Source organism: Ornithodoros turicata, chromosome 1 (assembly GCF_037126465.1).
Source record: "Ornithodoros turicata isolate Travis chromosome 1, ASM3712646v1, whole genome shotgun sequence".
Classification (NCBI taxonomy): domain Eukaryota; kingdom Metazoa; phylum Arthropoda; class Arachnida; order Ixodida; family Argasidae; genus Ornithodoros; species Ornithodoros turicata.
In genome coordinates, this window is record NC_088201.1 from 162,611,066 (window position 1) to 162,638,907 (window position 27,842).

The 27,842-nt window shown below is 45.6% G+C and overlaps 1 protein-coding gene and 1 long non-coding RNA gene across 2 annotated transcripts; both read right to left on the minus strand.

Annotated features, from left to right (window-relative positions):
* Positions 1–10,909: 10,909 nt before the first annotated feature.
* Positions 10,910–18,694, minus strand: LOC135372211 (uncharacterized). Its single transcript, XR_010415879.1, has 4 exons — positions 18,662–18,694; positions 16,076–16,151; positions 11,602–11,658; positions 10,910–11,110 (listed from the first exon to the last, which is right to left on the minus strand). It is a non-coding gene; the product is annotated as an uncharacterized LOC135372211 (long non-coding RNA).
* A 6,194-nt stretch (positions 18,695–24,888) lies between these two features.
* Positions 24,889–27,599, minus strand: LOC135388596 (uncharacterized). The gene is made up of 3 exons (XM_064618230.1): positions 27,548–27,599; positions 26,776–27,180; positions 24,889–25,095 (listed from the first exon to the last, which is right to left on the minus strand). The coding sequence occupies exons 1-3, from the start codon at positions 27,597–27,599 to the stop codon at positions 24,890–24,892; spliced, it is 663 nt and encodes a 220-aa protein (XP_064474300.1). The 3' UTR covers position 24,889.
* Between the last annotated feature and the right edge of the window lie 243 nt (positions 27,600–27,842).

The window sequence follows — 27,842 nt, forward strand, 5'->3', positions numbered from 1 at the left end:
AAAGTGTCTTTCTTATTATGCCAGCCGCAAGGGACTGTCGAGGAAACAGACCAGGATAACCGGATTTCAAACACGGAACGATTGGTGTGGTCCCCCGAATCTCGGATCTCTTTGAATGCAGTCAGAGCCACCATTTAATAAAAACTGTGAAGGAGCGCTGAAACAACTCTGCTCCATATTCTCTGCCATATCTTCAGTTGCCCCTGATGCCTGAGTTGCCTGTCTTTAATTCCTTTAAATACAGGTTCGTCTCTCTGCAGATGACCTGTTCGAAAGTGTTGCATGTCAGGAGCATGTTCCTGGTCTCTTCCCTGGGGTAGCCCTTTTTTTATATGTATCATATCTCATTGAGCGATCATCTTTCGCCTTATCATGTGCTCTTGCTTGCAGTCAGCCCAGAGCACTTGGATTAGCCACCCAAAATTTCGGCTAACACAAAACCTGGATGTTAACTTGTGTAACGGAACGGTTTTAAGATGGTTCGAAGAATCCCAGAGACCCAACGATGGGAGATCATCGGAATGTGCCGAGCCGCAATTACTCAAAAGGAAATTTCAGAAGAAATCGGCTGCTCTGTAGCCACGGTGAACCGTATAATTAATGCGTACCGATATGAAGGGCGTATTAAGGATGCGCCTTGGAAGCATGCCCTGGAGTGACGTCGGCAGAAGAAGATGAACTTATACTGCAGAAAAGTCAGGAAGACCCCTTTAACACCGCAGCGGCTATAAAAAGGCAAAGCCGGCTCGCAGCCTCGACGAGAACCACCCAATGGCGCTGAAGAGACAAAGGTCTGAAAAGTGGAGTGGCCGTACAGAAGCCATTATTTTCTGCCAGCCATTCTCAAGTACGGCTAGCGTATGCGAGAGAGAATTTACAATGGCGGGCAGAAGACTGGGCTGACATTGTCTTTTCGGATGAAGCAACGTTTTGCACAAGATGGAATCAGACACGTCGAGTTTGGCGTCCCCCACGGTCGAGGTAATGTAGTAAGTTCGTTCGTCCTGTTGCAGTTTGTTAAACATGAACGTGCAGCAGGCAAATAATGCATGCATAAGGCATGCTGCTCTTTGCTCATTCCTATGCTTTTTATTCGCCGAAAGAAAACAATAACGCTGAAAAACATGAAAGGTTCGCTAAATGGAAAATGGAGAGGACCTTCACTGCCTCTTTGCCTTTGTGTGTCGTTTTGACATGTTAGTGGTGCTACCTCAAACAAAGAGAAGAACAACCTGTCCAAAACAATATCCAGATTCATCCCTTGCTACGTATACCGTGTGCTGCAAAGTGGGCGCCAGTCTGTGTCTGTCTGGGGCTGCCTGTCGTCTCGAGGACTGGGGCCTCTGGTACGAATCGAAGGAAGGTTCTAGGCCCGTGCTTATGCTGACATCACTTAGGTGCCCATTAGATGAGCAAGAAAATTAGTGAACCCACCTCCCTTATCGTTTTAGCCTACCACTCCCTATTTTCTTAATTTACTGATTTGCTTTATTTTTCCCAACCAAATCAACACCGTGAATTCGCCAGTCCTGGCCAGCCTGGAGTCTGGATTGTCCTGCTCGCCTGTGACTCAAAACTAACGGTGAGCTGTCCATGCTTCTTTCCATTACGCAATGAAAAAATACTCAAAACGAGGAATTGATTGAAGTATTACCCCTGCATCATTTCAAAGTCGATGTTTCTTACTCCCTCTGGTTTGGACCTTTGAAAGTCTAAGGCAGTGCCACAAAATCGCGCTTTTCTGTCCTTTCCACGAGAAATATTTGATGTGTTCGCAGACAGACAGCCTTTTTGAAGGCAGAGGACTTTACGCTGGATCACCCTTTATTTAAGAAAAATGTTATTCAGGTCCTACGATCGGCCCCGAAAAACGAAACAAATGTGTTGAGAGACTCTGAGCAGGTAAATTAAACAAAGTGATATTGCTTCTCCCGCTAGCTACCCACAGGGACGGGCACAGGACGTACTTGAATGACTCTTTACGGACAGTCCGCGAGTGTTATCCTCAGGGCGTTCTCGGGACATACCTCTAACAATGAGGAGACGATGACACTGTGGGGACCTCGTCAGGACCTGTGTGTTCTTGGTGGAGGACGCGGCGTACGTGCACGAACGCAGCGATGCTTTGAATGAGCAGGAGTGCCGCATGATTGGTGTGTGATAGTAAGGTGGCAAATAGAAGACCCTATGCACGAAACAGCTAAAAATTAAGAGATCACGAAATAGGCGCCACAACGGACGGAGGCGCAGTTCGCCTCGATCACGTTGTACTTGTGTTTTCTGCACGCGGTTGGCGCCGTGCTGACAGGGTTGTTTTTTTATATTTTTGTTATTCTCTTATCGCTGCGAAAAATGGGGTCTGGAAAGTCGTCCATGACCCCTCATAGAAAAGCCGCAACATTTTAGACAGGTCACCGAAGCTCATCCAAAACTGCCGTCAAACTAAGGAAGCCGCCATTAGGCGTCCCCATGTTGCCAGGCCAGAACTCGCGGAGCCCGCTAGTTTTGGCGGACGAAATCTGAACAATGGTTTTGGTTCATGTTTGTCGTTTTGTCACTGTGTGTACCAAACAAAGACGTGTGAAACGTGATAAAAAGCGATTAAATTTAGAGTGGGGTCATATCTTGTGGACTGCCCTCCACCTCTGAGCTTTCTAACTCGAGCCTACTTAGATTTAGGTTTCTATTCCGTGGTTGTCAAACCTGTCAAGCCATAAAACGCGTGAACGGGTCTGTAATTAGTGAGTTCATTGGCGATTTCAAAGATATCGTGGTTACCGATGCCTTTAAATGGAGCCGAAATCCGAGAGCTTCGACGCTCTGTTTCGGAAGTCAGCAACATAAACATGAAACTCCCTATTGGCCTCTGGCGATGGAACTCCCCATTCATAGTCTTAAAATAAAGTTGTTATTGTTGTTGCACAATAAATGCATAAAAGAGAACTGCAAGCAGTGCAGAGAGAGGGTGGATCAGGAGCATCTTTCCTAAAGCCTGCTTTTCCTACTTTCATGTGTGTGAAATTCTTCCACTATGTTTTCGAGTGAATTAAGTTTGTCTTTCCCTGGCCGTGCAGCATTGTACATCAGAGTGCCAATATATACAAACATAGCTTTACTTTTGTAACATTTACCCAAACTTCTAAATTTCAACATCAGAAATATTTTACTAACACAGCATTGACTACAGGTCAAATGCGGCAAGGTAGCATGCCGCTCAGCATCCACCTTATCAATGTTACTTATGTTTGTTTGATCCCACCTGTCATGTTTTTGTTCAACCATCCGAGAAAATGTACCGAAAGAAGCAGTGCAAGTTACTAAGAAAATAATTGCATTTCAGATACATGTACACACATATAGGAGCACCTTGTATTTTCCTCAAGATAATACAAGCACTCAGATATTTTCACTCTGGGAATATGGCAAGCAGATGCTGCACCATCCCCTTAACAGCTCCACTCGGGAAGGCTCTGGGGATGCATGCACCTGCAGCTGGAGATCCTATAGCATTTTCCGACACATTTGAAGGTGTATTATGCGTGTGCTACATAAAGATAAAGAGGGCACTACTTTTGTTGTTTCTGTCACATTGTTAATGAAAATTTGTCGCCCTCACAGGCTCCCACAACAACATACGAAACGATATTCGAAATGGGTTCAGCGACTTGAGGAAGTGAATGTGAAATCCTACACTGACAGCAAACACGACCTCATGTGCTCCACTCATTTTCAGCAATGCTTCTTTTATGGTGGACACAGTCGAGCTGTACTGAAGCCTGGTGCATGCCCTAGCGTTCCGGCACCAGGTCAACAAAGTATACATGTTCAGGTGATGGAGCTTACACTGTTTCATTCCTTTTAGTGTCAGTGTGCCTCTGTACTTCTCTGTGAGTTTTCTCAATTTTATCCTGCTTGTGCTTGTGTGTGGGTCATGCAAGAGTATACCAACAGCAAAGTGTGTCTCAGATGCAAACCTCTTCAAGCATTTGCCATGAAGCCATGACAGAGGAACGGCTTCACTTGAGCCATTCAGTTGAAAGTCTGCTTGCAGCGTATTTTTTGCTTGAGCACGGGTTTTCAAATCCTTTAAAAGGTAAAGTACCAATTAAAAGTACATGATTGCTGCATAAATGTAATTTGTAAAAGTCAGAAAAGCCAAAAAAGGTGGCCAGATAGTTTCTGTGAGGCAAATTCATCTAGCATATGTTACATGACTAAAATTCATGTACAAACCACAAAACTATGGCTTAAATCTTTGTGCAATTATACCAAAACCAAGGAATAATCTCCAGCAAGTGCGTGGGCACTACGACTGTCTACATCAAGCAGCTATGTGCTACAACATGTTCTACATCGTGGCTGCTCAGTCGATCATCTCTTTTATGTGGGGAGTACCGACACTGACAGGGCAGCGTGGCGTGGTAAATGCTCCTGTGTAATACAGTCGCAGCTTGTTGCAGAGAAACTCAATGCAATTGTATTTTCACTGAAACAAAATAGAATCATCTCTTGATTGATGAAATTCACAAATTCCTTTATTAACAGTGCCCTCTCAAACAAAACCCATTTCCTTATTTATTGCAAAATTATAAGCCTCGCTTTATGAATCTCAATTATAATATTTTGCAGGAATATTGACCATTCATAAATTGTGTGTTAATTGTATTCGATACAATAAAGTAGACCACTCATGATCACCATCCATTCTTTCAATATAGAGGTGTACCTGTGTCGAACAGCCTGTGTATCTACAACATTATATTTACGGTCTGACTTTTTCAATTTAAGCTCATCTCCTACTGATTATTACCCCGAATCAGTTGAGCCCCAATTTTGGTTGAACATGATCTCCGTCTGAACCCCTATCATGTATCATATCTACTAATTAGTGGCAATATGAATGCGTATGTATGTTGTAAAATTAATTTAGTGCAAAAATAAACTATGCAAGGCACGTTTGATATCACAACATTCAGCATTTGTGACCATTAATTGTGACAACTGTATATTTGACTTCCTTTACCTGAGGTCCAGTTGCACAGAGAGATGAGAAAAATTACGAAGCTTATAACACCCAAATGCATCAGCAGCACCTGATGCCATCCTGATTTACAGATGGAAAACTGAAAGACTGTACCTCCACATTTTTCTTCCCTTTTCTAGGGAGCATTCTTAAAAAAAAAAGACAGACGCAAGTATAGTTTGCTCAGACGTAGCGCTGTAGAACAGCATCCCATCCACAACTACGTTTTTACATGCTCCTTGGCAGCAGCAGCTACATGTCTGTTGGCTACCCCGTGAAACAGCTTAATTTTACTGTACTGTTCTCTAATGAAATCGTGACTCGCATTAATAAACAGATTTTCTTTGTTGCAACAAAGTTGTGTGTTGCTCTGTCATTCGCCTACACGTTTCCCTCTACTTCGTGCATTCGTATAGCAATTCTGCCTGAATCACGGCAGATTGTGATATCGCACATCGATCTACAGAGCTGTGTGCCAAGTACAGTCAACATGCGCAGTTTATTCGATGCAACCAACTTGATGCATCTGCATCGCCGGAAACTTGCACATTGTTTTTCTTCACGCTCTACGACATCTGTTAATAGTTCAATTGCATGATGCAACTAGCACGATGATCCATATGCTGCGTACTTCACTTCGCTAAACTTGAAACGAATTCACAAAAACGAACGCAGGTCATCGTTCATGGTAGAAGTGGTAAATGGGACGCAAATGTAAAGGCCACAGCATCGACAACAGTACTCGAACAAACGCGACGACGTAAACAAGGCTCGAAGCCCGGAAGCAACAAATCACCAATTTCACAATATGCTGTGCAGCATATTGTGCTGCACACAATATGCTGTGCAGCATATTGTAGATCAAAAACTTCGAAAAATACGTTTCCTCAATTCAGAAACCGACAATTTCGCATTATCTTCGCCTTCGCAGTGCTTCTTGTTGACATTAGGAGCATTTAGGCTTGGCTTGGACAAGTTGCCAGTTGGATGGCTTGGATTGAGTCTGTAATCCACTTGGATCCAAACAATCATCCAACTTTAGGCACAGTGTGCCCAGACACTTTATACTTTGCGCCACTTATGGGGAGAGATATTTCTGTACTAATAACTGTGGGACGTCTGATGGCTGCCGCCGACGTTTGACGCGCTGATTAGGGAGAAATGCATGGGAAGATGGCGACTTACTCCCACCTGATTTTAGACGACACGATAGATGTCACATTTTTAAGAGCACACCCTCATCGTTCTGGTGCACGATACACCGGGATCCTGTAAGGAGATCAGCAAGTTCTTTCTAGTCAACATTTCCAGTTACTCTGCAAGCAGCACCTTCGCGGAAAACTTGAAGGAACGCAAGATGTCCATGATTGTCATATAACTTCCGGCGGCCCATAGTACTTCCTACAGGAGAAACAATGCGATTTTTCTCAGCTCACACTGAACCGATTTGGACAAGGATGACTTTGTTCGACAGCTTTTCGAATTTCCAATCGGCATTGTAGAAGTTGGAACATTTGGACTCGGAAGTTGGACCTGTCGTCGCTTCACTTTCACCATAATTCATCCTCTCATATTAATCACTGTGAAGTGGGGTAAGGTCCTGTGGCTACCACGGGGAAACATCCCATGTCATCATCACTTCTTCAGTTATTGTTGCTGTTCTTGGAACATTTGTTAGCATAATTTTTTATAAACCTTACGAAAGCTGCAAGATCTTGGTATTTTAAGGCCACTCATTCCGAAAGTCTATGAGGCTATAAGGCTACTGTAGCACATGCGTGAAATGTAATCAATAGCATTTTTGCGGAAGCCTTTCTGGAATATTTTCATACCATTATCATATGTGTCCCTGCCTCCCATCGTTCACAATAAAAAAAAAAAAAAAAACTGAAGGTATGCACGGCTCTGTGTACCGTGCCATTTTGCTATCGTACAGTAGTGTCGCATTGCCGGTTACAAGAGCACTAACGGGCGCTCCGCGGAACACAGTTAGTGTTTTGGCACCCTGTCCCAGAAGGGGTTTCCCCGGCAATGGAAACGTGAAATTCAGTTCGTGAAATCTGTTCGGCGACATCGGTGTTGGGTTGCTTGCAGCAAGGGTTTGACAATACACCTCTACCGAACAAACATCACCGTGACGTAATGATAATGTCGGTACACATATCGAAACCGAAACGGTGCGGAAGAACACCGCCGTTTCACAAAGCCGTATTCCTTCACCAAGGTCACGGGTGGCATCTTGGTATTAGTCGCACACACAAATGAGGTCACGATTTTACTGGCTTTGGTGTCTTAATTTGCTTTCCCAGTCCGCTGCGCAAAGAACAAAAAAAGGCTTCGTAATCCTGTACGGAGTGTGGTTTCTTATTGCGGCTTAGTTCACTTAGTATGCATTGTATAGACATGATGTGCACTCCGAGAGATACTCGTGCCCTTCATGCTACAGAAGATGGATTGGGCCGGTCGTCATCCCTAGAAAGGCTACCGGTAGAATAGTGCAGAACAAGGCGATACAAGCAACAATATGCGAGGAATTACAAGAAAAATATGTTTTTGAAGCCACATTTAGATGTGGCTTTCTTATGACTTATCAATATTTTGATATAGTAGTTCGAGTCTATGGACTTGGCGGTGCTGCTGTACCATCTGACGTCATTTGTTTGTAAAGAGTGTAAAGAGGGAGAGCTCTATAGGGACAATAGGAGGCATAAACAACGAAAACTGTGCTAGCGAGCGTGCCAATGGACTGCAAGACTTACAAAATCTACAATGGATGCACGTAGAAACAAGGGTAGAGTATATGAATGAAGTGTGTCATGAACTTTTGCAGCTGCTGTGCATACCCGGGATTGTGTTCTATGACACGAAAGTTGTAACGTGCCCGCAAATACTAGCGCAGAAGCCTCGTCACTTTTACTTCAAATGTACATTGACCTTAGTCTATTGTCAATCCAGAGTAAGGAAGTTGGCCGCACTTAGTGAAGGGGGAATTTAATGCTGGTAAACGAAAAAACGAAGGAATGGTCAGCCTGACCACGCGCTCGCACCATTTGGCTGCGTTGTGGCTACCACTGAACTCACTAAAGACACATGGGATGGGGTAATGTATTTATTACGAGAGACAGAGAAAAACAACAACAACAACGGAAAGCCAGAAGCTGTGTCTACCTGGTATTATGAAAAACATAAAGAAAACAGACAGAAACTAATCAACTAAAACGATCACACGGCTCAATTTCACCAGTGTCACCTAGGTCAAAAGTTGTGTAAACTTGCTGCTGACGCTCAGTTTTTGTTTGCAATTATTTGCGACCTAACAGGTGACTTGAAAAACTGGAAAATAGCAAAGGTAAAAAAAATGGTTCAGGTCTTGATTGACATTTGTAAAATTGTCCCATTGCGATAGACATGGCCAATAGCCGTCGTCCTTTCGTACACCCATATGCCGGACATCAAGTAGGACACAAGCTCTTACACTGTTGTAGAAGTTATCTGCAAAAATGTTGCGCTGCCTCTTATCCTCCTTCCCGATTGTGACTGTCACAAATAAAGGACAAATAAGAAAAAGAATAACATAAACCGTAAGCGTAGGCTCGCTTGCTCTGGTGTTTTGTAAATTTGAGATATTTTGTGTGAACAGTACACCTGTTTAATCATTCAATGCACCACACCTTTTTCTGTCAATATACACAGTTGGCTTTGCGAAAACATTCCGTCGACAATATGTTTTAGTGTGAGAAATCCGAGCCAAAGAAAAATTAGCAGGTGAATATGAACAAAACGGCGATAAAACCTGAGACACGGAGCAGAAAAATAACGACACGACACGTTCTCAAACTCAGTAACAAGGTTATTGGGAGTGTAGGTTGTGTGATTAAATGGATTGCTGAGTTTGAGAACACGTCGTGTTGTTATTTTTCTGTTCGGCCTCTCAGGTTTTATCGTCGTTTAAAACTGTACTAGCTCGCCTGCACCCTTGCACTTCTACCATTGAATATAAACAGGCGTGGGCGAATGAAACATAACACTTGGAGTTTGCACGGTGTCGAAAAAGTCAGACATGGAAAACTAAGATGGCACAACTCCGAGAAATCGGGGATCGGAAAAATGCTCACCGGCCATTTGCTGACCAATCCAGAGCTGAGACCGGATATTTACTCACCCGTTCTATTTTACTATGAGCCCACCCTGACAGTTTCATAATTTATTTTCATCTGCTCCACTTTGTGAAACAGTGAATGACGATATGCCTCGTATATTTAAATCACAATTTTAGTTTTCGAACCCTTTAGGAACGACCCCATCATCTGACAGCTGCTAAATAACCAGCTTCGGTCTTCTCTCGGTGCAGGTAATGACTTCCACAACGCAATATATTACAATTTTACACGCTGTCGGTCGTTTTGACCATTTCTATTCGTGGCCACAGATCGCTTTTCTTTGTTGTTTTGAGGTATTGAATCGAAACTTCTAAGTCCCCATTTGTGTGGTAGTGGTTTTAAAGAAAAGAGGAAATAAGGGGGTTCAAATACCCTTCCAGTGCTCGTTATATGTACAGGAAGAAGAACAAGCACCTCACATACGCAAAGCAGGACCGCTCCCTCAGATATGAAGTACAAATAGGCTTTTCTGAGACTCACGTCCCCACGAAATTTCAATTTCTTGCACGACTACGCTGTGAAGTCACCCGACATAATATATGGATAACCTTCCCAGCATCTCACCACATAATCGCCGATGAAGCATACTGTATATATATATATATATATATAGGGTGAGGTAAAAGGATTATCAAACGGCCACGAAGTTTTACAGAAGTTCAAAAAAAGACGCGGAAACAGATTTTAGGGAAGTTAAAAACACTAGTTTATTACATGGGGAGACGTTAAAAAGAAAAATGGGCAAGGGGTCGACGTTTCGACAGTGGCACTGTCTTCGTCAGGACAAAAAAAAAGTCCTTTTTTTTGTCCTGACGAAGACAGTGCCACTGTCGAAACGTCGACCCCTTGCCCATTTTTCTTTTTAACGTCTCCCCATGTAATAAACTAGTGTTTTTAACTTCCCTAAAATCTGTTTCCGCGTCTTTTTTTGAACTTCTATATATATATATATATATATATATATATAAAACAGAAAACTAATTTCGCGGCCCCAAATTTTCACAAAACGACCGCAGGTCTTATATGGGCGCTGCACCATATTTCGCGAAATAAGGGTTATAATCTGTGGCTGGATTAGTTTAGTTGAGTGTTATAGATTGTGTCTTCGTCCGGTCATAAGGAAGCAAGTGGTTGCCAAGTACGTCAGCCACTTCAATCTCCACACGCCTCTGCTGTCCATCATCGGAGAATGCTCGATGAGCTCATACCCCAGCAGCACAAAATCTTGGCCGAAAATTCGTTCAATCTTGGACCAATGTTGGGCGAAGATTGGCAATTCCGGCCCGCGATTGGACCAATATTGAGCCAATATCTTGTGCTGCTAGGGTGAATGCTATTGCATTTCATCTGCAATCTCCACAGCGATTTCTGGCGCATCTTGTCCCCTGGATGTGAAGACCCGATGCCCAGGAGCGCGACGACTTTGGAATAATGCCGAGGTTAAGCAGCTGGTGGCAGCAAGGAAGGTGTGCAGTAATAAATTACGGGGCAGGTAACTGGCTGTCCCCTCGTCTTCCTTGACGCACTACAGGAAGTCGGCCCAGGACGCACATTTCCCCAGGGCGTCTGTCGTGACGTTGCCCACCTCTGCGAGGCCGACAACGGCGAGCCCTTTCGCCACCCACCACCACCATTACAAGAGATTGGTTTCCGCAAACTTGGTTGTGTGTTATGCGAGAGTGACATAGAGGGTACCATTATTCAATTCAAAACAATTCAAAACAAGGGAAGCATTATAACGTGATTTATTTAGACCCGTCGTGTCCCTTAAACACGCGAACATATTATACATATTCTAGGACGTACATATTTCAGTAGCACTTGCATCTCGTTTTCAAGAATCCGTCGCAGTATCCGCCCTTGTATCCTGGAAGGGACTTGCACTTGTACTGACACTTAGACGGGGCGAGTGGACAGTCAAAGCCACCTATAACGGTACATGGAATATGTAATCAAATGGCGACCAAACAACGCATTGTTTGCTAGGACATAGGACGCTCTTCTCGGTGTATTGCGGAAGTGCAGATATAAAGTAGACCTAACCTCTCGCACGAACGATGACACGCGCTCTTTGTGGAGTACTTTACGAACATGCACGAATTATAGAATACTCGCAGTATTAGCGTTTCAACATTTCTGTTTCTTGTTCAACTTTTAACCAGCGAAACCAACTTGTCCTTTAGAGCTTGAAGGTTAACGGGACCTCAACTTGGGTCTGACTGTGATTGATATCAGGCGGCTGAAAAACAACCCAATAAAGAGCTAAATAAATAATTGTAGTAGTAATAAGAGTACGATGCAGTTCCCTGACATTTGATTCAACGTGTTTCTTTTCTCCGATCGCTCATCAGGTTTGGATGTACCAAGCATCTTTATGCGTTGTGAAACGTTGACAGATATTCATGATGCTGTACTTACGACGAACTCTTAAGTGTGAAGCATCTTCAGCTTCTTCGTGGGACTGGGCCAATGTAACTGTGGAGAGACACGTGAATTAAAGAGACGGCACGCTGAAGGCCACATAATGTCTAAGTGCCACATATCTGTTTCTATCTCTGTAGATTAGAAAGCTAATTACGGCTGTATGTAAGAAGTGCTATGAAACGAAGGTATGCTCTGAGAGCCATTGCCAACTCCTTAACTGTTTACTCTGAATTACTGAACTGAATGTGGTTCGAGCTCGCGTTGACCCGTTCTCTTTCCCGGGCGCTTGGCGGCATCCACTCCCCCCTCCATTTACGAGAAGAGGCTTTGAACATTTTCTGATATTATCAAGCAATGTTTCAACTTGATTGGCTGTGTTAATGCATACGCTTGGCATGACCGGCTAAGACCACCTGCTACCTAGCTAACTGATGCGCTAACGAACGTTGGTCCAATGAAGTTGATGATGATGTTGTTGATGATGATGATGAGTTCTGTTTAAGGGCGCATAAGCAAATATGGCCCTTGATGCGCTAAATAAATTGCTCAACAACAACAACAACATAGATGAATGGATGATGATGATGTGGGATATTTCCCTGCGTTGAGTGCTGGACCCTACCCCATTCCAAAAAGGTTCACATGAAAGGATGACGAGGGAAGGAAATCCCTACAGTTCGTGAAGGAGGCCGGTGGCCCTCAGAAAGGAAAGAAGAGCGCCAAGTGCACGGCACTGGTGTCCAGGGTTACTCCATGGGCCGAGAACTTTGCAGATGTTGAATGGCCTCTGATCCAGCATTTCAAGTTGAGATTTAAAGGCCCGTCGCTCGCGTACGTACTGGCTGCAGTCTTCATGAATGTGTCGGATTGTTGCCGGTAAACCACAAGTTGTACACAGCGCCGTGGTGCTGTGGCCCAGCCTATACCGGAGTGCAGGGGTGAATGCGAGGCTAAGTCGTAAACGACGCACTATAGACGTAAAGAGGCGAGGGAAACCGCTTGGCATGTCAAATGAAAGCGTTGGGTCAACAGCATACAGAAGCGACCACCGGGTGATGTCATGACACCATTCCTGATGGGCCCAGGGCGACGTCAACGCGGACAAGAGGGTGCGCCTATCTCCATTCGAAAGTATGATGGAGACTGCTGAGCGGCGATGGTGAGCTGCAGCAGCTGCCCGATCCGCTACCTCATTGCCTCTTATTCCAATGTGGCTAGGGACCCATTGGAGGGTGAGCCGGTGGCCCCTGTCTTCTAAAACCTTGAGTGTCGTCAGGATGTTCACTACCACCGGAGCCATGGAGCCACGGATGCCCATGTTGTCTATGCACTGCAGCGCTGCCCGCGAATCTGTGTAAACCACCCAGAGGCGGGGGTGGTGATCCAAAATAGACCTCAGGAATAGCAGGATGGCATACAACTCCGCAGAGGTGGCCGAGGTGCGGTGCGATAGGCGGAACCCACGTGAAATTGACTCCTCTGGGATTACAAATGCCGCAGATGAGCCGCCTGTAGTGGAGGAACCGTCCGTATATACAGCGGTTTGGTTTCCGTATGTAGCGTCCATCCACTCCAGAGTAGCCTGCTTGAGGACTGGAGCAGGGGTTTGGCTCTTCGGCCCCTTGATCCCCGGGATGTGAGAGAAGATGGATGGTTTCGGCAGTGTCCATGGCGCTACTGAAGAAGCGGATGGGGCAACAGTGAAGGCAGGTATATGGTCCGTTAGTTCTTGCGCACACTGCGCGATTTTGCTGTGGTTTCGCTTACGAAGCTTCTGTACCAGTGGGTGACGGCGATGGTGAGCGCGCAATCGCAAGTAGTGGCGGAAAGTTTCTCTCTTGCGGAGGACGCCAATTGGGAGTTCCCTGGCCTCGGCTACCACCATCCTCGTCTCAGCGCAACGCGGAACGCCAAGACAGGTCCGCAAGCTGCGCGCCAAGACGCAACGGAGCTTGTGTTCGGACGTCCGTGATAGTCCGTGCAACACAGGAAGGCTGTAGACTACTGAGCCACGAACAAGCGCTTTGTGGAGTGCAAGAAGGTCCCGCTCAGTACATCCCCAGCGCAAGCCGGCAAAGTGACGTATCACATTTCCCCAACGTTGCGCCTTTGAAGAGAGATAGTCAATGTGTCTTGCCCACGACAGGTTGCGGTCCAACACAACACCGAGGAACCTGTGGTGCCTGACCTGCCTTAACGGGGAACCCCCAATGTGTACTTGGAACCGGCGCATCTCTTTCCGGGTAAACGGAAGGGTAGCACTGTTCTCAGTAGAGATGTCCATCCCTGCGTTCAGGAAGTAGACATGTATGGCATCAAGTGAGCTCTGGAGCCGACGCTGAATTGCAGGGCGGGACTTGCCAACAGTCCAGACGCGAATATCATCAGCATAGATGGACAGACGCACTCTCCGAGGAAGGCACTCCTTGAGGCCCATCAAGACAATGTTGAATAACAGGGGGCTAAGGACACTTCCCCGAGGAACTCCCTGTGGCACAGTGATCTTTTCCGTGTCCCCCTCGCCTGTAGTGACGAAAATCTTCCGTTGACGGAGGAAGTCGGAGAGCCACGTCAGTGCCCTATGAGGCACCTGGGCCAGCAACAACCCATGAATAACACAGGGATGGCTTACGGAATCGTACGCCCGTTTGATATCCAGGAAGACAGTCATCGCTATTTTCCTTCGCGCCTTCGCTTCTTCGACCGAAGAGACTAAATCGATCACCGAATCCATGGAGCTACGGTGCCTGCGGAAACCCGTCATTTCCTGAGGAAAAACAGGTCTTCGCTCCAGCCACCACTCGAGCCGGTGCAGTATCATGCGTTCAAGGACCTTGCCTAAGCAGCTGGTGAGGCTCACAGGTCGGAAAGACGCCAGGTCGGAGGGTTGTTTTCCCGGTTTCAGGATGGGGACTACACGTGCCTCCTTCCACGCGGCAGGGACCTGCCCATCCCTCCATGACGTGTTATAAACCTCTAAGACTGCCAAAAGGGATGCGTCGTCCAAATTGCGGAGCACCACGTAGGTGACCTTGTCAGGACCCGGCGACGACTTCTTGTGGGAGAGTGCCAGCGCAGCCTTGAGTTCGGCAAACGTGAGGTCTGCGTCCATGTCAGGGTCAGACACTGACGGGGCTCGACTAATGGTATACTGCAGCTCCAATGCATGGCTCCGAAAAGCTGCACATTTAGCTGCCTCGGACCTTGCTGCCAGAATTTTGCAGAAGTCGTGGGCAACTTCCTTCTCACGCCTAGATACTGAGAGTGCCAGAGATCTGAGGGGGTTCCTCGCGGGAGGAGCTTCGCGGAGACACCGCGCAATCCGCCAGACCTTCGCAGGGCTTGAAAACGGAGTCAGAGACGCGCAAAACTGACGCCATCTTTTTTTGTCAACAGCCTTCAAGGCTTTCTGTACCGATGCATTCGCACGACGCGCGACTTGTGCATCTGCAAGTTGGCCGGATCGCCGAGCCTTCCGCTCTGCCCGTCTCCGAATGGCACGCAAACGCTCCACCTCCGGATCCGTACCTGCGTGGCCAGCGCTGATCTTTGCAGTCGCGGTGGAAGACGTCAGAGAGTTCACAATATGGTCGGTAAATTCGCCTGCGGTGATTCCCACGCGCACGTCCTTTTTGCACAGTTCACGAAAGGACTTCCAATTTGTTAGCCGTACGGTTCTGCGGCCTGCCCCGGATGTGTACTTGGAGTAGGAGACAAATATAGGAACGTGGTCACTACCTCTTCCGTCCAGGTCCGTGGACCAGGTCAGGTACGGAAAAACGTCCCTCGAACAAAGTGAAATGTCTAATACGTCTGTTGAGTAGTCCCGGCGGAGGAATGTTGGAGACCCGTGAATTGCTCAAGCAGTATAGATCATGGCCCAATATTAGAATTCCGGCCCAATATTGGTGCGAGATTGTACCAATATTGGCCGGTATTGCCAATATTGCGCCAAAATGTTTTGCTGCTTGGGTGGTTTCTTGAGATAGAGACAATCAACAACCAAGGGGATCCTGTGGGATATCGTAAACACGACGTCTTTTCCTGTGTTAGGTAGACGGTAAATTTCGACTACCACTTCGCATCTGGCCTTTATTGCTGCAAAAGGGAATATGAAGATGGACCAAAAGCCAGGAGACATGTTTCTTTAATAGTATGAAGTAAACACTGGCTTGCATACGAAGCCGTTTTAAACCCCGTTTCATTTTCCTGTGCTGATGATGACGCCCGAATAGGTGTTGAAACGTTCACGCATTTCTTTTTACTTTTTACTTCTTATGCAATCCAGTGTTTACTTCATACTATTAAAGAAAACGGAATATGAAGGGAAACCCCCAAAATGTGACCCTGCGTGTGAGCTTGCTCGAAACAAGGAAGAATTGTTTGACACTTACGGTTGAGACAGCGCGTATTTGAAATATCGCAATAGAGCCTATAGCGCGTATTAAGTCTTACAAATAAGTCTTACCGGTGGCAATGGCCAACGCAAGGATGATAACCATGGCCTTCTGCATCTTGATTTGTGGCTGGAAGTAACGGCCTATCTAGTGTTTAGAAATAAATAACCCACAATCAGCAAGGCATATCCATAAAGAACACTAAGTATAACCGCCGCTGGATGACGGCGACAGGGACAGGGCACTTTTATCACATTGCATTGGTGTATTGCATTGTAAGAGAGGGATAGCTCTGAGGGATACCAGACCAAACCAGGTCGAAGATGGAATGACGATAGACGATGAACCACTGCACTTTCAATGAAGATTTATTTTCGACTGCCTTTTGTTTTGAAACACGAGTACAATAGTTTTGCTAAGCATGTGGAATATCAAGTTGCATCACTTCGTGTATGACCGGTACATCCCAAAAATATGTGAGCTTTCTATGAATAATAAATGGAAGCTCTATTTTTACACAATTGTCACACAACTTCTGCATCTGTGTGACTCCTTCGAATAGCAATTCCCCGTCGTCTCTACAAGTCTTCAAAATTTCAGTTTTTTTTTTTCAAACAGAGCTTCACACATGCACTAGCTGCGTCAAGTGATCTCTAGGCCTGCTTTTTTTGAAAAAAAAAAAAACTAAAATTTTGAACACTTGTAAAGACGACGGGGAATTGCTCTCTTAAGAAGCCACACAGATATAGAAGTTGAGTGACATTTGTGGAAGTAGAGCTTCCATCTATTATTCAGAGAATGTTCACAAATCTTTCGAGGCTACCGGTCACACAAGTAGTGATGCAACTTCATATTCCACATGCTTATTAAAACTATTGTACTCGTATTTAAGGAAAGAGGCCGTCGAAAATGCAGTTCCTCATCGTATATCGTCATTCTGTCTTCATCCTGGTTTCGTCTGGGTTCCCTATACTATAGACTATAGGAAACACCGACTAATACCGTGTAAGTTACCAATCTTTCTCACATTCGTTCGACAACAACAACAGCTTCATTTCGGTTCACATCCGTTCCGCTGTCCGAATTTGACAACAGCAACAACAATAAATGATGACGATGAGATGGGGTGTTTCATCGCGGTGGTGCGGTACCCTACCCCATTGCACGGGAACACTATGTGAAAATGATGAAGGAAGCATGAAAACACAAGAACTTGAATTAATAGTGTATGTAACCTATATTGCGGTTATAATAATCAGTTCATGCCTCATATATGAATTCGAACAGAAAGAATCCCGAGAAACCCTGGAACGAAAATTCACTTCCGATAAAATAGCTGGTTTGATAAAACGGCTGGCTGCAGCTTTGTTGTGTATTTTCGTCTAATTCGTTTAACCATGTTCGGGCTTGTTTCATAAGGGAAAGTTCACTTTGCTCGCCATGTCAGAAGATGTTGAAGTGAGGCAACTCAATTGCCAAAAACTCCAAATTCTATTGAGTGCATTTATTCCAGGAAAGGTTGCCACTTTATGTACATATCTGTTCAACGAATGAGAACTCAGAGAATCCCTCTCGCGTAGGAAGCACATTTATGGAAAGTATATTTCCTTTACAACGACATCCTCGTGATATAAATCACTAGGGTCACGATGCGCAACTTTTGGAGAATCCACAACGCGCAGTGAATGCATCACGTTCCCGTGATTCGTCGCGAGCTCCATTACGATAACCAATCGCGGAGTTTATTTGGAACCGCAGCCTACCAAAACGTTTTTCCCGTAGCGCCTCGTGACATTTCGAGTGCGCCAGCTACAAAAGAAAGAAAACGAGCGGACACCGAACGCTACCTTCGTTTTAGGATCCGGGGCCCAGGCGCATCTACACACATCAAATGTATTTTATTCCCATCATAATAAATACTTCGATAAATAGTTAACTACTCAATATAATGGCTATGAGTTGAAATTTCTTCTGTTCAGCGATGTGGCACGCATGCAAGAAGAGATGATGAGTAAATGGAAAATTTCAGCGATGCAGCGTTCGTTAAAAACTTTTATTTCTTGGATGGCGCTGAGGAGCGCAACAAAAAGGTTCGTTGCGTTGCCCTTGTCTGACTGTGATAGCCAGGTCGGCATATGTAACTGGGAAAACGTTGGTGTACCCTTCCAAAGGGCTGATAAGGCAATCTCGTTAGCCTCAAACTGGTATACCTCGTTGGCAATATCATCTGTAAACCAACTTAATAACAGACGATGGATGCGTTGGTGAGAATTTTGTGCCTCTAGGTCGCTGACTATGGCAGATCTTCAAACATTCGTTGAATGTGTACAGGGAACAGATTGTAAAGCAATGTCAAGTACAGAAAGGTAGTTCCAAAAGTTAGGTTAAGCGCGTCTGCATCGGAAGGAATTTTAGTCTCTGACTTATTTTTTGATGGGGTTTGTTTTGTTACCGCGCGAGAGAAGGCGTCCGACTGGGAAGCTAAAATAGCCTAAAATGATCATTTGAGTATTAAATGTTTTTTTGTTGGTAATTTCCAGAATAAAAGCATTTATAACGGCCGGTGAACAATTCCGTGTTTTACACAGGCAACACCTCACAGGCGGCAACGTGCACGAGTATAGAATGCGCGAAACAGGACAGCAAGATGTACTCACCAATGAGTTGTGTGGAGTGGAAGTGATAGAAGCTCTACTGTTCGGAGATCCTTTTTATAATACGCTCGATTAGGGATATTCCTGGAAAAGCCTGCTTCCGAAGATAAGAGCTGGACTGTGATGTATTTCGTTCCAGGAAAAACCCGCACGCGATAGCAGCCGAATTCGCAGAACACATGATGTGACTCACCCCCATTGTTATAAACCTGCGTAGATCTTATTGGTATCAGTTTCACAAAAGCAGGGGGTGTAAAATGAGAATCATCGTGGCATGGAGAATTTCATTTGCCCCGAAAGGTAGATTCACAAACCACTAAACCTGATGCAGGCAAAGTTGAGACACCGGAATAGTCAATGCAAATCCGCATCAGAGAAAAATTTACGAGGCTCCTCCAAAGTACATATGCTAAACACAGACTATTTCGGGGTTAGAAATGGATGAGTGAAAAAAAAAAAGAAAGCAGACATACTTTTCGAATAATAGGACTTTTGAAATATTTTCAAATATCACCTTATTTTTGCTTTCCACGCAAGACCGCGTTGATCAGGCACGACATAACAGTGGTTATTTTATAGGAAACACAAGGGGCCAGTAAATGCTACCGTGGTGGAGTCCACACATTGAGCCACCGCGCATTATGGACAGGGCCGGAAAGAGAAATTGCGCGCTCCCGGGATGTCTCCGGATGTGTCTTGCCCGGGCCCTCTCCTGACTTCTCCTGGTGCTAGCAAACGTCGTGCCCCTAAAGAGGCCCGGGCTCCGTGGCTCTATCCCCTGCTGCGCCCTCTCGCCGACCCTGCATGTGGCTCCACCCCAGCTCACATCGACACCACCGGTTTCATGTGAGAGCCGCCACAGTAAACGTATAACGAACTAGCGTGGAGAACGCAGTCCATGGTTCATATCATCAAGTCTTGCTAAAATCTAGTGAAGAAATATTTTTCTCTCCCGCTTTCCTGGCCTGCGTTGTCGGTCATGTGTTTCGACAGCTGCACGGGGTACTTGAAGTCTGTGTGTGCCACCTTTAGGATGTCTATTTTTCATTTATTTCTTCATGCGAAGTTGGGATGCTACACATATATGGCATGCTGATGCTGTCTGTCGAGAGAGCTCTCCTCGTTTTCTCAGTAGCATCACGTGCTATTGTCGCTTTGTTGTCGCAGGGCCTTCGTCTTCTGGCGGAGTACTTGTGCTCCACCGGTCTGGCGACGGCTCTTTTAAAGCCCCATCATCATCCCTTCATCCTCCTCCAACGCGAAATAGGGCAGTGTACCGCCTCAGCGGCGGTGAGTCGCCCACCCCATCACCATCCAATGTATGTGTGTGTGTGTGTGTCTTTGTCTGTGGCGCTCAGCAAACGCATTATTTATTGTCTGAATCTAGGAAAGAGACAAATGGGAGCCGGTCCCGCATATACTGGAGATGGGCCCCTTGATAACGGGGTCCGCCCCCGAGTGGGCCGTGTCGTCGGGGCAGCGTCGCTTGCGGTGCTGTTTCCAGGATAATTTTTGCTAAAATCTGCATATATTCTCTTTCAAGATACTTCTGTTTAGTTTCAATGTTAGCTTAACTTTGCTCGCCAACGTATATTACTGGTGTAACGCGCACCACCCAAAATTAGCCGAAATTAGAAAGAGTTCAATGTATAAATAGGGTTGTCAATCGGGGTATCCAAAATCACGAAATCCCGGGATCTCGGCCAATTTTTGACGTCCCGAAGTACCCGGATTCCTTCCGCAAAATCTGTGAGAGCCGACATGACAGAAAAATCCAACATATGTAGGCCATCAGGCACAGACTCACTCCTTAGTAAGGTAATCGCACTTTTTATGGCTGGAGGTGGCAGAGTACCGCTGCCTACACATGCGTACAGGTGTCTGCTGACTGTCGTTTCTTCCGGCGCAGAAGCTGATCAGACCTTCCGTTCAGCAGCCAGTATTTGTTCGCACAAACGTTCACAAACGTTCGCTCCGAACTGGGGGACACCACCCTCGAAGCTCTGTGCTTTCCCAGGTCGTGTGTTAATCGTTGTACAATGGGATAAGCACGCAGCGACGGTGTTGTAAACCGTTTAATGTTTTGTTTCTTTCCATTCATCTTTATTGTTTATTTTTGTTTTTTTTTATTTTTGTTGCTGTTCGTCATTCAAGTGGAATGTGATACTGTTTGAGGAAATTATAAAGTAACATTTCCTTTTACTTCAAGCGTAGTGAGACTCGCCTTCTTTTCAATTGCAAAAGTGAAATGCAGATTAATAAAAAAGGAGTGGCATTATCGTAGAAAAAAAAAAGGAAGAGAAAAAAAGAAACCATTTCGCCGTCACTACCTTACATGCTTAAATGCTTTCCTTCAGGAAAAGGTAGAATTGACAAACCGCACATGAACTGCGCACAGCACGGCGATATAGTCAATTGAGGTAGATGGACTTGGAAGTAGACTTCTGCACGGCCCGCGGGATCTGCGTGCACCCACCGGTGACCCGCGGCGGCGGGTCTACGTTCTCGGTGTCGTGCGAGCAGTGGATCGGCTGAGGTCGTCGCATCTTAACAAACACTATTAGAAAGCACACCGAGTTGCTCAATCTCTTACGCGTCTGTACTACAGTCGCTCGAAATATGACGTAGAACGCCGCTAACAAAGGTGGAACAAACGGTCACACTTTTAAGGTGCAACAGCGCCTGTGTGTTCTTTGTTCGTGTCGCGTTTCGTATGATCATGCCTCAAGTCACAAGCCAACACGCATTTGCACCTTTTTGCCCCCTGAGCTGATGTCGTATACAATAAACTGTGCACACAGACACATCTAATCATAAGGCGTGGACCAGGGAGTACTCTCAGTTTACTCGTGAACGTTCATCGCGTTGCGGGTAGCGGGTCGGCTGCGGCTGAGCTTTTGAAAAAGAGAACAAAGAAAAGAACATGGGGCCTGCGGGCGGATGCTGGTCTCAATTTGTAAAGGATTGCGTGTCGGGTGCGGATTTGAACCTGCGGGTCAGATAAGTCTGACCCGCACAGGACTCTATTTGGAAGCACCATCTGTGCTCGTCACAATCCCGAAATCCCGTCCCGGGATCCCGGAACTGCAAAAATGGCTCGGGATTGACAACCCTATGTATAACGTACACCGAAGGATAACGCCCACCAGACACCAGATGATCCCTACGATGTACTATTGAGCAGGAACTGAGTTCTACATCGCCCTTCATGTATACAGTAATCAAAATGTGTTATTGTTTCAAATCAAATCGTTTATTGCGTCTTAGCCGCAATCACACTTTACCTCACCCTACGCTGGCTCACGGGTGCGATGTCGCCCTCAGTCAAGAACAATAGCGCTGATGCAGAAAAATATCGCTCAAGTCGCTACCCATGAAAGCCCAGTGTCGTTTTCTGTCAGAGGTGAACCTCCTCATAATCTCCTAAGAGATTGATGCGATTGACTCGTTTAAAAAGAGTAAGGAACCGATCTATTTTGTAGTCCATGATAAAAGCGTTAAAACTCGGTGTCGTGTCGTCTTTTTGATATTCCCCTGCACTGAGTTTTAACGCTTTTATATATAGTTTACGTTGCCCGGCATCCTTGCGGAAAAACTCCTATGTATACATAATACGCAACGGTTGCTAATGAGCACTGCCCTTAGGTTTTTTCGAGAAAACATATCGCAAACCGATGTTCTAGTCGTTACAATATTCTAGACGGGTTCTATCTATTCTTGACAACATTACCACGAGGTGAGGTGTTGAGCATGGCGATGGGGTAGAGCACTGGGCTGTTATGTATGTTTCGCGACTCGAAGGCTTGAAGTGAAATTATGCTTTATTTACTAATCGATAGCTTTAAATTGGCACATGAATTTTGCGAACTAACTCTGGGGGAATGGAATATTTTAAATGTGAAATTGTTTGATTTAGTGAGCGATAATTTCAAACTGATATACCAGTTTTCTTAACTAAGCCGTAACTTTGCGATAATTTTGGTACTGTGCCTTCATCCTTTGGTGTGATCTGCAAGTTAAAGCGATGTATCGAAAATTGGAATTTATTGACTACAAGTGTCGCAGTACTACGACCGGGTCTTTCACGAAAATGCCCCAGCTGACGCTACCGATTTCTTCTTAGTAAGCATATTAGAGTCGTCGGTCAAGAGTTGTCCAATGAGATGCACATTTGAACATGCTCGTTAATTAAATAAAATTCTTCAGTTTTAAAGTAGCACAGTAGTCTTAGTAGTAGTCACAGTAGTAGTAGACATTCAGCGAAAAATATTGCAAGAAAAAAACTGCATCGGCACTTAGTGATTTTTTCGAGTAATTAATCGGTTTCGGTATACATATTTCTTGCGCGGAGGAGTGCACCAATGCGCTCTTTGGATCAGCTATCCGGTTGTCAATTTCATGTTCACCCGCCTGGTTGACACACGGGGTTCACGGAAGATTAGGAACAGCCGCAAGAGACGCTTTGATATTCCTTCTCAAAGCGACTGGTAAACGGCATTGCCGGTTCTGTCGTTCCGTAGGTGAGATAGCGTGCTGTTATCATGGATGATGACGAACGCGCCGCGAGCTCTGTGAACTAGTGGGCACACTCTTAAAAAATAACTGCACCAAATAAGCACGCTCCTAGCCAACCATCATCCCGAATGACAGCGTTCTCGCCCGATTTGTTGAAGACGGGAGGCGGAGCCTTCTTTTTGTCCTTATGTACGGCATCACCAGTACAAAAAAAAAAAGAAAAAAAAAGAAACAAACGAAAGAAACGCGTACGCCTCCCATACTTATCCAATCCAAGGAGAGAAACGTTGTCGTCCGGTATGATGGTTGGCTAGGACAGTGATGTGTGGTGAAGTTCATTTTAAGAGTGTAGATAAGGAGACGGAACATCAAAGCGTCTCCTGCGGTCTTGCGGGTGTTCCTTATCTTCCGTCACCCCTGTGTGTCAACCAGGCGGATGAACACGAAATTGACAGCTGATCCAAAGAGCGCATTGGTGCACTGCTCCGCGCAAGAAATATGTAAACCGAAACCGATTAATTACTCGAAAAAATCATTAAGTGCCGATGGGGGTTTTTCCTTGCAATATTTTTCGCTGAAGGTCCCGATGCGTAAAACAGTGGTTCCGTAAGCGTGCGAAGTAAAAGTTAAAATGTTTATCTAATTAGTGAACGTATGCAAATGAGTCGCTCACTACTCAGTTCATGGTCGATGTCCCAAGGACATTTACCGAAGGGAAATTTCTTCGATGGCGCCACCTGTTCACGAATTATTCATCTGGGAAATTTTCGTGAAACACCCAGTATACTATGTGCCTGAACCATGTTCATATTTTTGTAATCCGAAGAAGTGCAGTCTCGTGCGCGAAAGCCTTGCTTAGCAGGTGTAAATAAATAAGTTGCTCCTACAGTTGAATATCACTCTTCAATAGCGACTAGTTCATTTTTGATATGAACATGCTACATAAAAATGGGTTGCACTTCCAGATGACGCGTTAGCGTTATAATCGAGGCGCATCTTTTCATTTTTTGTATTTCTTTTTTGCAATTTAAATCATATCCTCAGGGAGGGATGTCGTGGGCATTGAAGCGGTCTGCTTGCCTAGATTGACGGCAGTTGCTCGGGGAAGGGATGAAAGAAGGTGCTGTCGTTTGAAAAACAGAAACAAATGCATAAAAAAAAGTAACAAAGAGGTCTTGTATCATTTTTTTGTGGCAACGCCTAATTTTCTGGCATATTAGAACCTCCAACCTGTTCCGAACCTGTTTACAGCCTCTGAACCGGTTAATCGAACCGATATATGTGAACTACGAAACTGAACCGGAACCGAACCTTTATGGCCGAACCCGAAAAAAAACGAAAAAAATAAGTTTCGGTTCTGGACGTTCCGGCCAGAACACTTACCACTTTCTCGGTGTTAGTAGCTAAAGAACGCTTCGCATTAAAAAAACTCCCTCAGTAACATAATCGTTACGTTTCTCAAATGCAACATTTCAAATGCTGCATCAATATTGAAATAGAAGCATCGCAGCAACATTATATTTGTGCATGAAACGTTGCCGCAACGTCTGAACATTTGATCGTCAAGCGGCATCATAGCAAATGGTGTCACTAATGAGCATGGACATCAGGGGAAGGTCCAAAAATTTCATTTTAGGGGAGACATTGTGCCCCATCCCTCCATCAAGACATGGGTGCTTGATTTTATTGAAATACAACACCGTTTCCGGATCCCTTTCAAGCAATAGGCATGAGCACACTTTGTAATGCTTCCTCCAGGGTCTTCCGGAATTTTCGAAACAGTACAGAAGATAGGTTCTTTTGTACGCTTCGTCTGAGTGTCTGCCTCACGTTGTCTGACTGGGCGAAGTCGCTGAACCCTGTATCTTTGAGCTTCAGGTTCCCCTTTGGAATCCTGAAGTTATTCAGCACTGGAGTGCCATCTGAAACGGCACAGTTTAGAACAATTATGAAATTAAATCAGTCCCGTAAAAGGTGGGGCTCGACATAGAAGGTGCTTATGGCAGGGTTATCATCGCTGCCAGATTTTGATGCTCGAGTCTGTCAAAGGGACGAGTAACGTAGAGTTCTGGACAAAAGTTTACGAAACATCCAGAGCATTCCTTCGTCAAAGTGACGCGCTAGCTATGCATACCACCGTACGGACTTGCAAACAGGCGACTGGGTTACCTAGGGACGTGTCTGTAAGTCCGTACGGTCCCATTCGCTGCTAGCGCGTCACTCTGAGGAAGGCATGTTCCGTAAACTTTTGTCCAGCCCCGTACATGTGTGCAGGGTGCCCCTAACAGCGGTCTGTATTTTGTACAGTAGGTAGTTAAGTTGACCAACTTGTGACCGTACGAGCAACCTTCTAGGACGTTGTCCACGAACAAGTTCTGTGCAATGGTAAGTGCAAGCGTAGGTAGTATTGATGATGGAACGGCTTGCGGTAGTCAGCCACGCTGAGGCGCGCAACGTGACGACTATTGCGGGTGGAGTCGTGCGTCCTGGGCCCACTTCGCGGAGGACTCTACCGACGTCTGTCTTTAAATGCCACAGGAAAACCCACGGAAAACATCCGGTACAGGAACCAGACCGACATCACCCCACATCAAATGAGAATGGAGAATTTTTGCGCGATGACTCGCGTGCCTGAGGCTGGTAATGCCCCTTATAAAATCATAGCAAAAGCCACATCCTAGGTGCAACATGTGCGCAAAGGAGCACGAAGAGGCTTTTGCAAAGTAGCTGTGCGGTGTGTGCATTGTTCCACTCTCAGTGTAGGGGCCTGAACTCCACTCAAAGGGCCTGAAGTGGATCGTGGGACAGACCCTGACCCATTCCATAGAAGTTCCGTTGCTGCTTCACGGGACAAGTTAGTCCCACTTTTTTCTCGGCTGCGAAACAAGTTTCTCCGCGTTCGCGTTTTTTTTTGTGTGTATGTTTTTGTATATACAAAAAGGCCCCAGAAAAGGAATGGGAGTGTTCTTGATGATGTGGAATAGCACACTTTCTAGTGTGCAACAAAGGCTATGGAATGACGTCACGCCGCTGGAGCAACACCACCTAGATAGAGAAAGCCTGCTTACTCGTCGACGTGACGCAACGACTCAGAGTCAGCTAATCAGGATCGTGTTTTCAACTGCGGTAGCCAATTACGAACGTGTTTTCAGCGGTGGTAGCCATGGAGGGAAACCGCCCCCGTCTGCGAGCAGTGATTGAACATCCCCGCGTACTAAATGAGAAATCTTTCAAATAAAGCGCAAAACGGTCTCAACTATTTATCAAGACTGATTTTCAGGAAAGCGTGTTGCACTTCTTGTCTACAGGTTCCAAGTTAGTTACGATAATTTGCAAGTTCTTCTATTCGTGGAACGCCGACAAGCAGTAGCAGACGAATTCTGACTTTATATATGCACGTAGAGAAAGAGGGAGGCATTAAACCGGCCTTCTGTCTCAAGGTGGCGTGGGCTGGAGCCTCTGCGGCAGCAGAGCTGATCTTTAAAAAGGATCGTTTATTTAACATATGAGCACAGTTAGTCGTAGGCATCGGCCGGTCGTATCTGTTTCACAGATGGATTTCTGGATACCACCGTCCCATTAATGGGTCCTCCAACACTTACCTTCTTTTCTGGTGACTCGTACGACGGCGTAAGTGTTCAGCACAATCAACTCCACAAAAATATTCTGCATCTTCCCGTTGTTTCCGGGAGCCCTGTAAGACCTGTTGTAGCTGATGGTGACGCCGTCTAATGTCAGCTCGCACTCCAGAGTGACTCTCTCAGCTAGCAGCCTTGGACGTGTGCAGTGTCCATGTCGGCAACCCTTGGAGGCCAACCCAATAAGTCGTCCACCAGAGAATTCAACCGTGGTTCTGTCGGTGGGGGCGTAATAGTCAACAACGTCAAAACGAATATCGGCAAGCGAGAGAGGATCTTGCGAGGCGTTTCTCACAAGGTCAGGAAGGAAAGCCTCCAGAACGATGTCCAGAAACAAGTTGGAGTCTTCGGTACTGTCGGCAGATACTCCTAACAACCGAAATATATCATGTTAACCCTTGCAACACAACAAAACAATTTTTTTACATAATTCGAAGCATTTATTGGCTGACGCACCAAAAGAAGTTAATAAGCATCAGGACAAACGCAAAAAAAATATATATATATGCAGCGGAATCAATAGCGTAAGCTAGTAATAGACGCCACAGCATATATAATACTGTGTCCAGTCGTCCATCATCCACGAGCCGTCCTTATTCTCCTCTTCGTGGTATCGACGCGGAAGTTTACCGCATGCACCGCTCTGGATCTCCGGATGAGAGTGATGTGGCGGCCCGTGGACGACGACAACGCGCCTCTGCTGCCGCGCGCTATTGCGCCTGGCAGCCAGTTCTACCGGCACCGTCCTGGTGTGAGGCCACGTACATCTGCCAGTTGGGACATTCCATCACCACCGGTCAGGACTCAGGCAGAGGGACTTCACCTTCTCTACATTTGGGAACATTTGGTGCGAAAAGGAGGTACATGTACACTTAATAGAAGTGTCTGGAGGTGCTGACAATATATCTTCTCAACTCTTCTATTAAATGATTGCTGTGTATCAGTTCAGCAGGCAGAGAGGTGGAAAGCTTAGCACCGTAACAAACAATTAATCGTGTACCATATATGCTTTTTGGTCCATATAGCTTAAA

Excerpts from the sequence above, each read along its gene's own strand:
- LOC135388596 (XM_064618230.1), bottom strand. The coding sequence starts at position 27,599 with ATGGAATGTCCCAACTGGCAGATGTACGTGGCCTCACACCAGGACGGT. Across the intron at positions 27,181-27,547 it reads CTCACACCAGGACGGTGCCG|GAGTATCTGCCGACAGTACC; the intron begins GTAGAACTGGCT and ends TTCGGTTGTTAG. Across the intron at positions 25,096-26,775 it reads ACGAGTCACCAGAAAAGAAG|ATGGCACTCCAGTGCTGAAT; the intron begins GTAAGTGTTGGA and ends GTGCCGTTTCAG.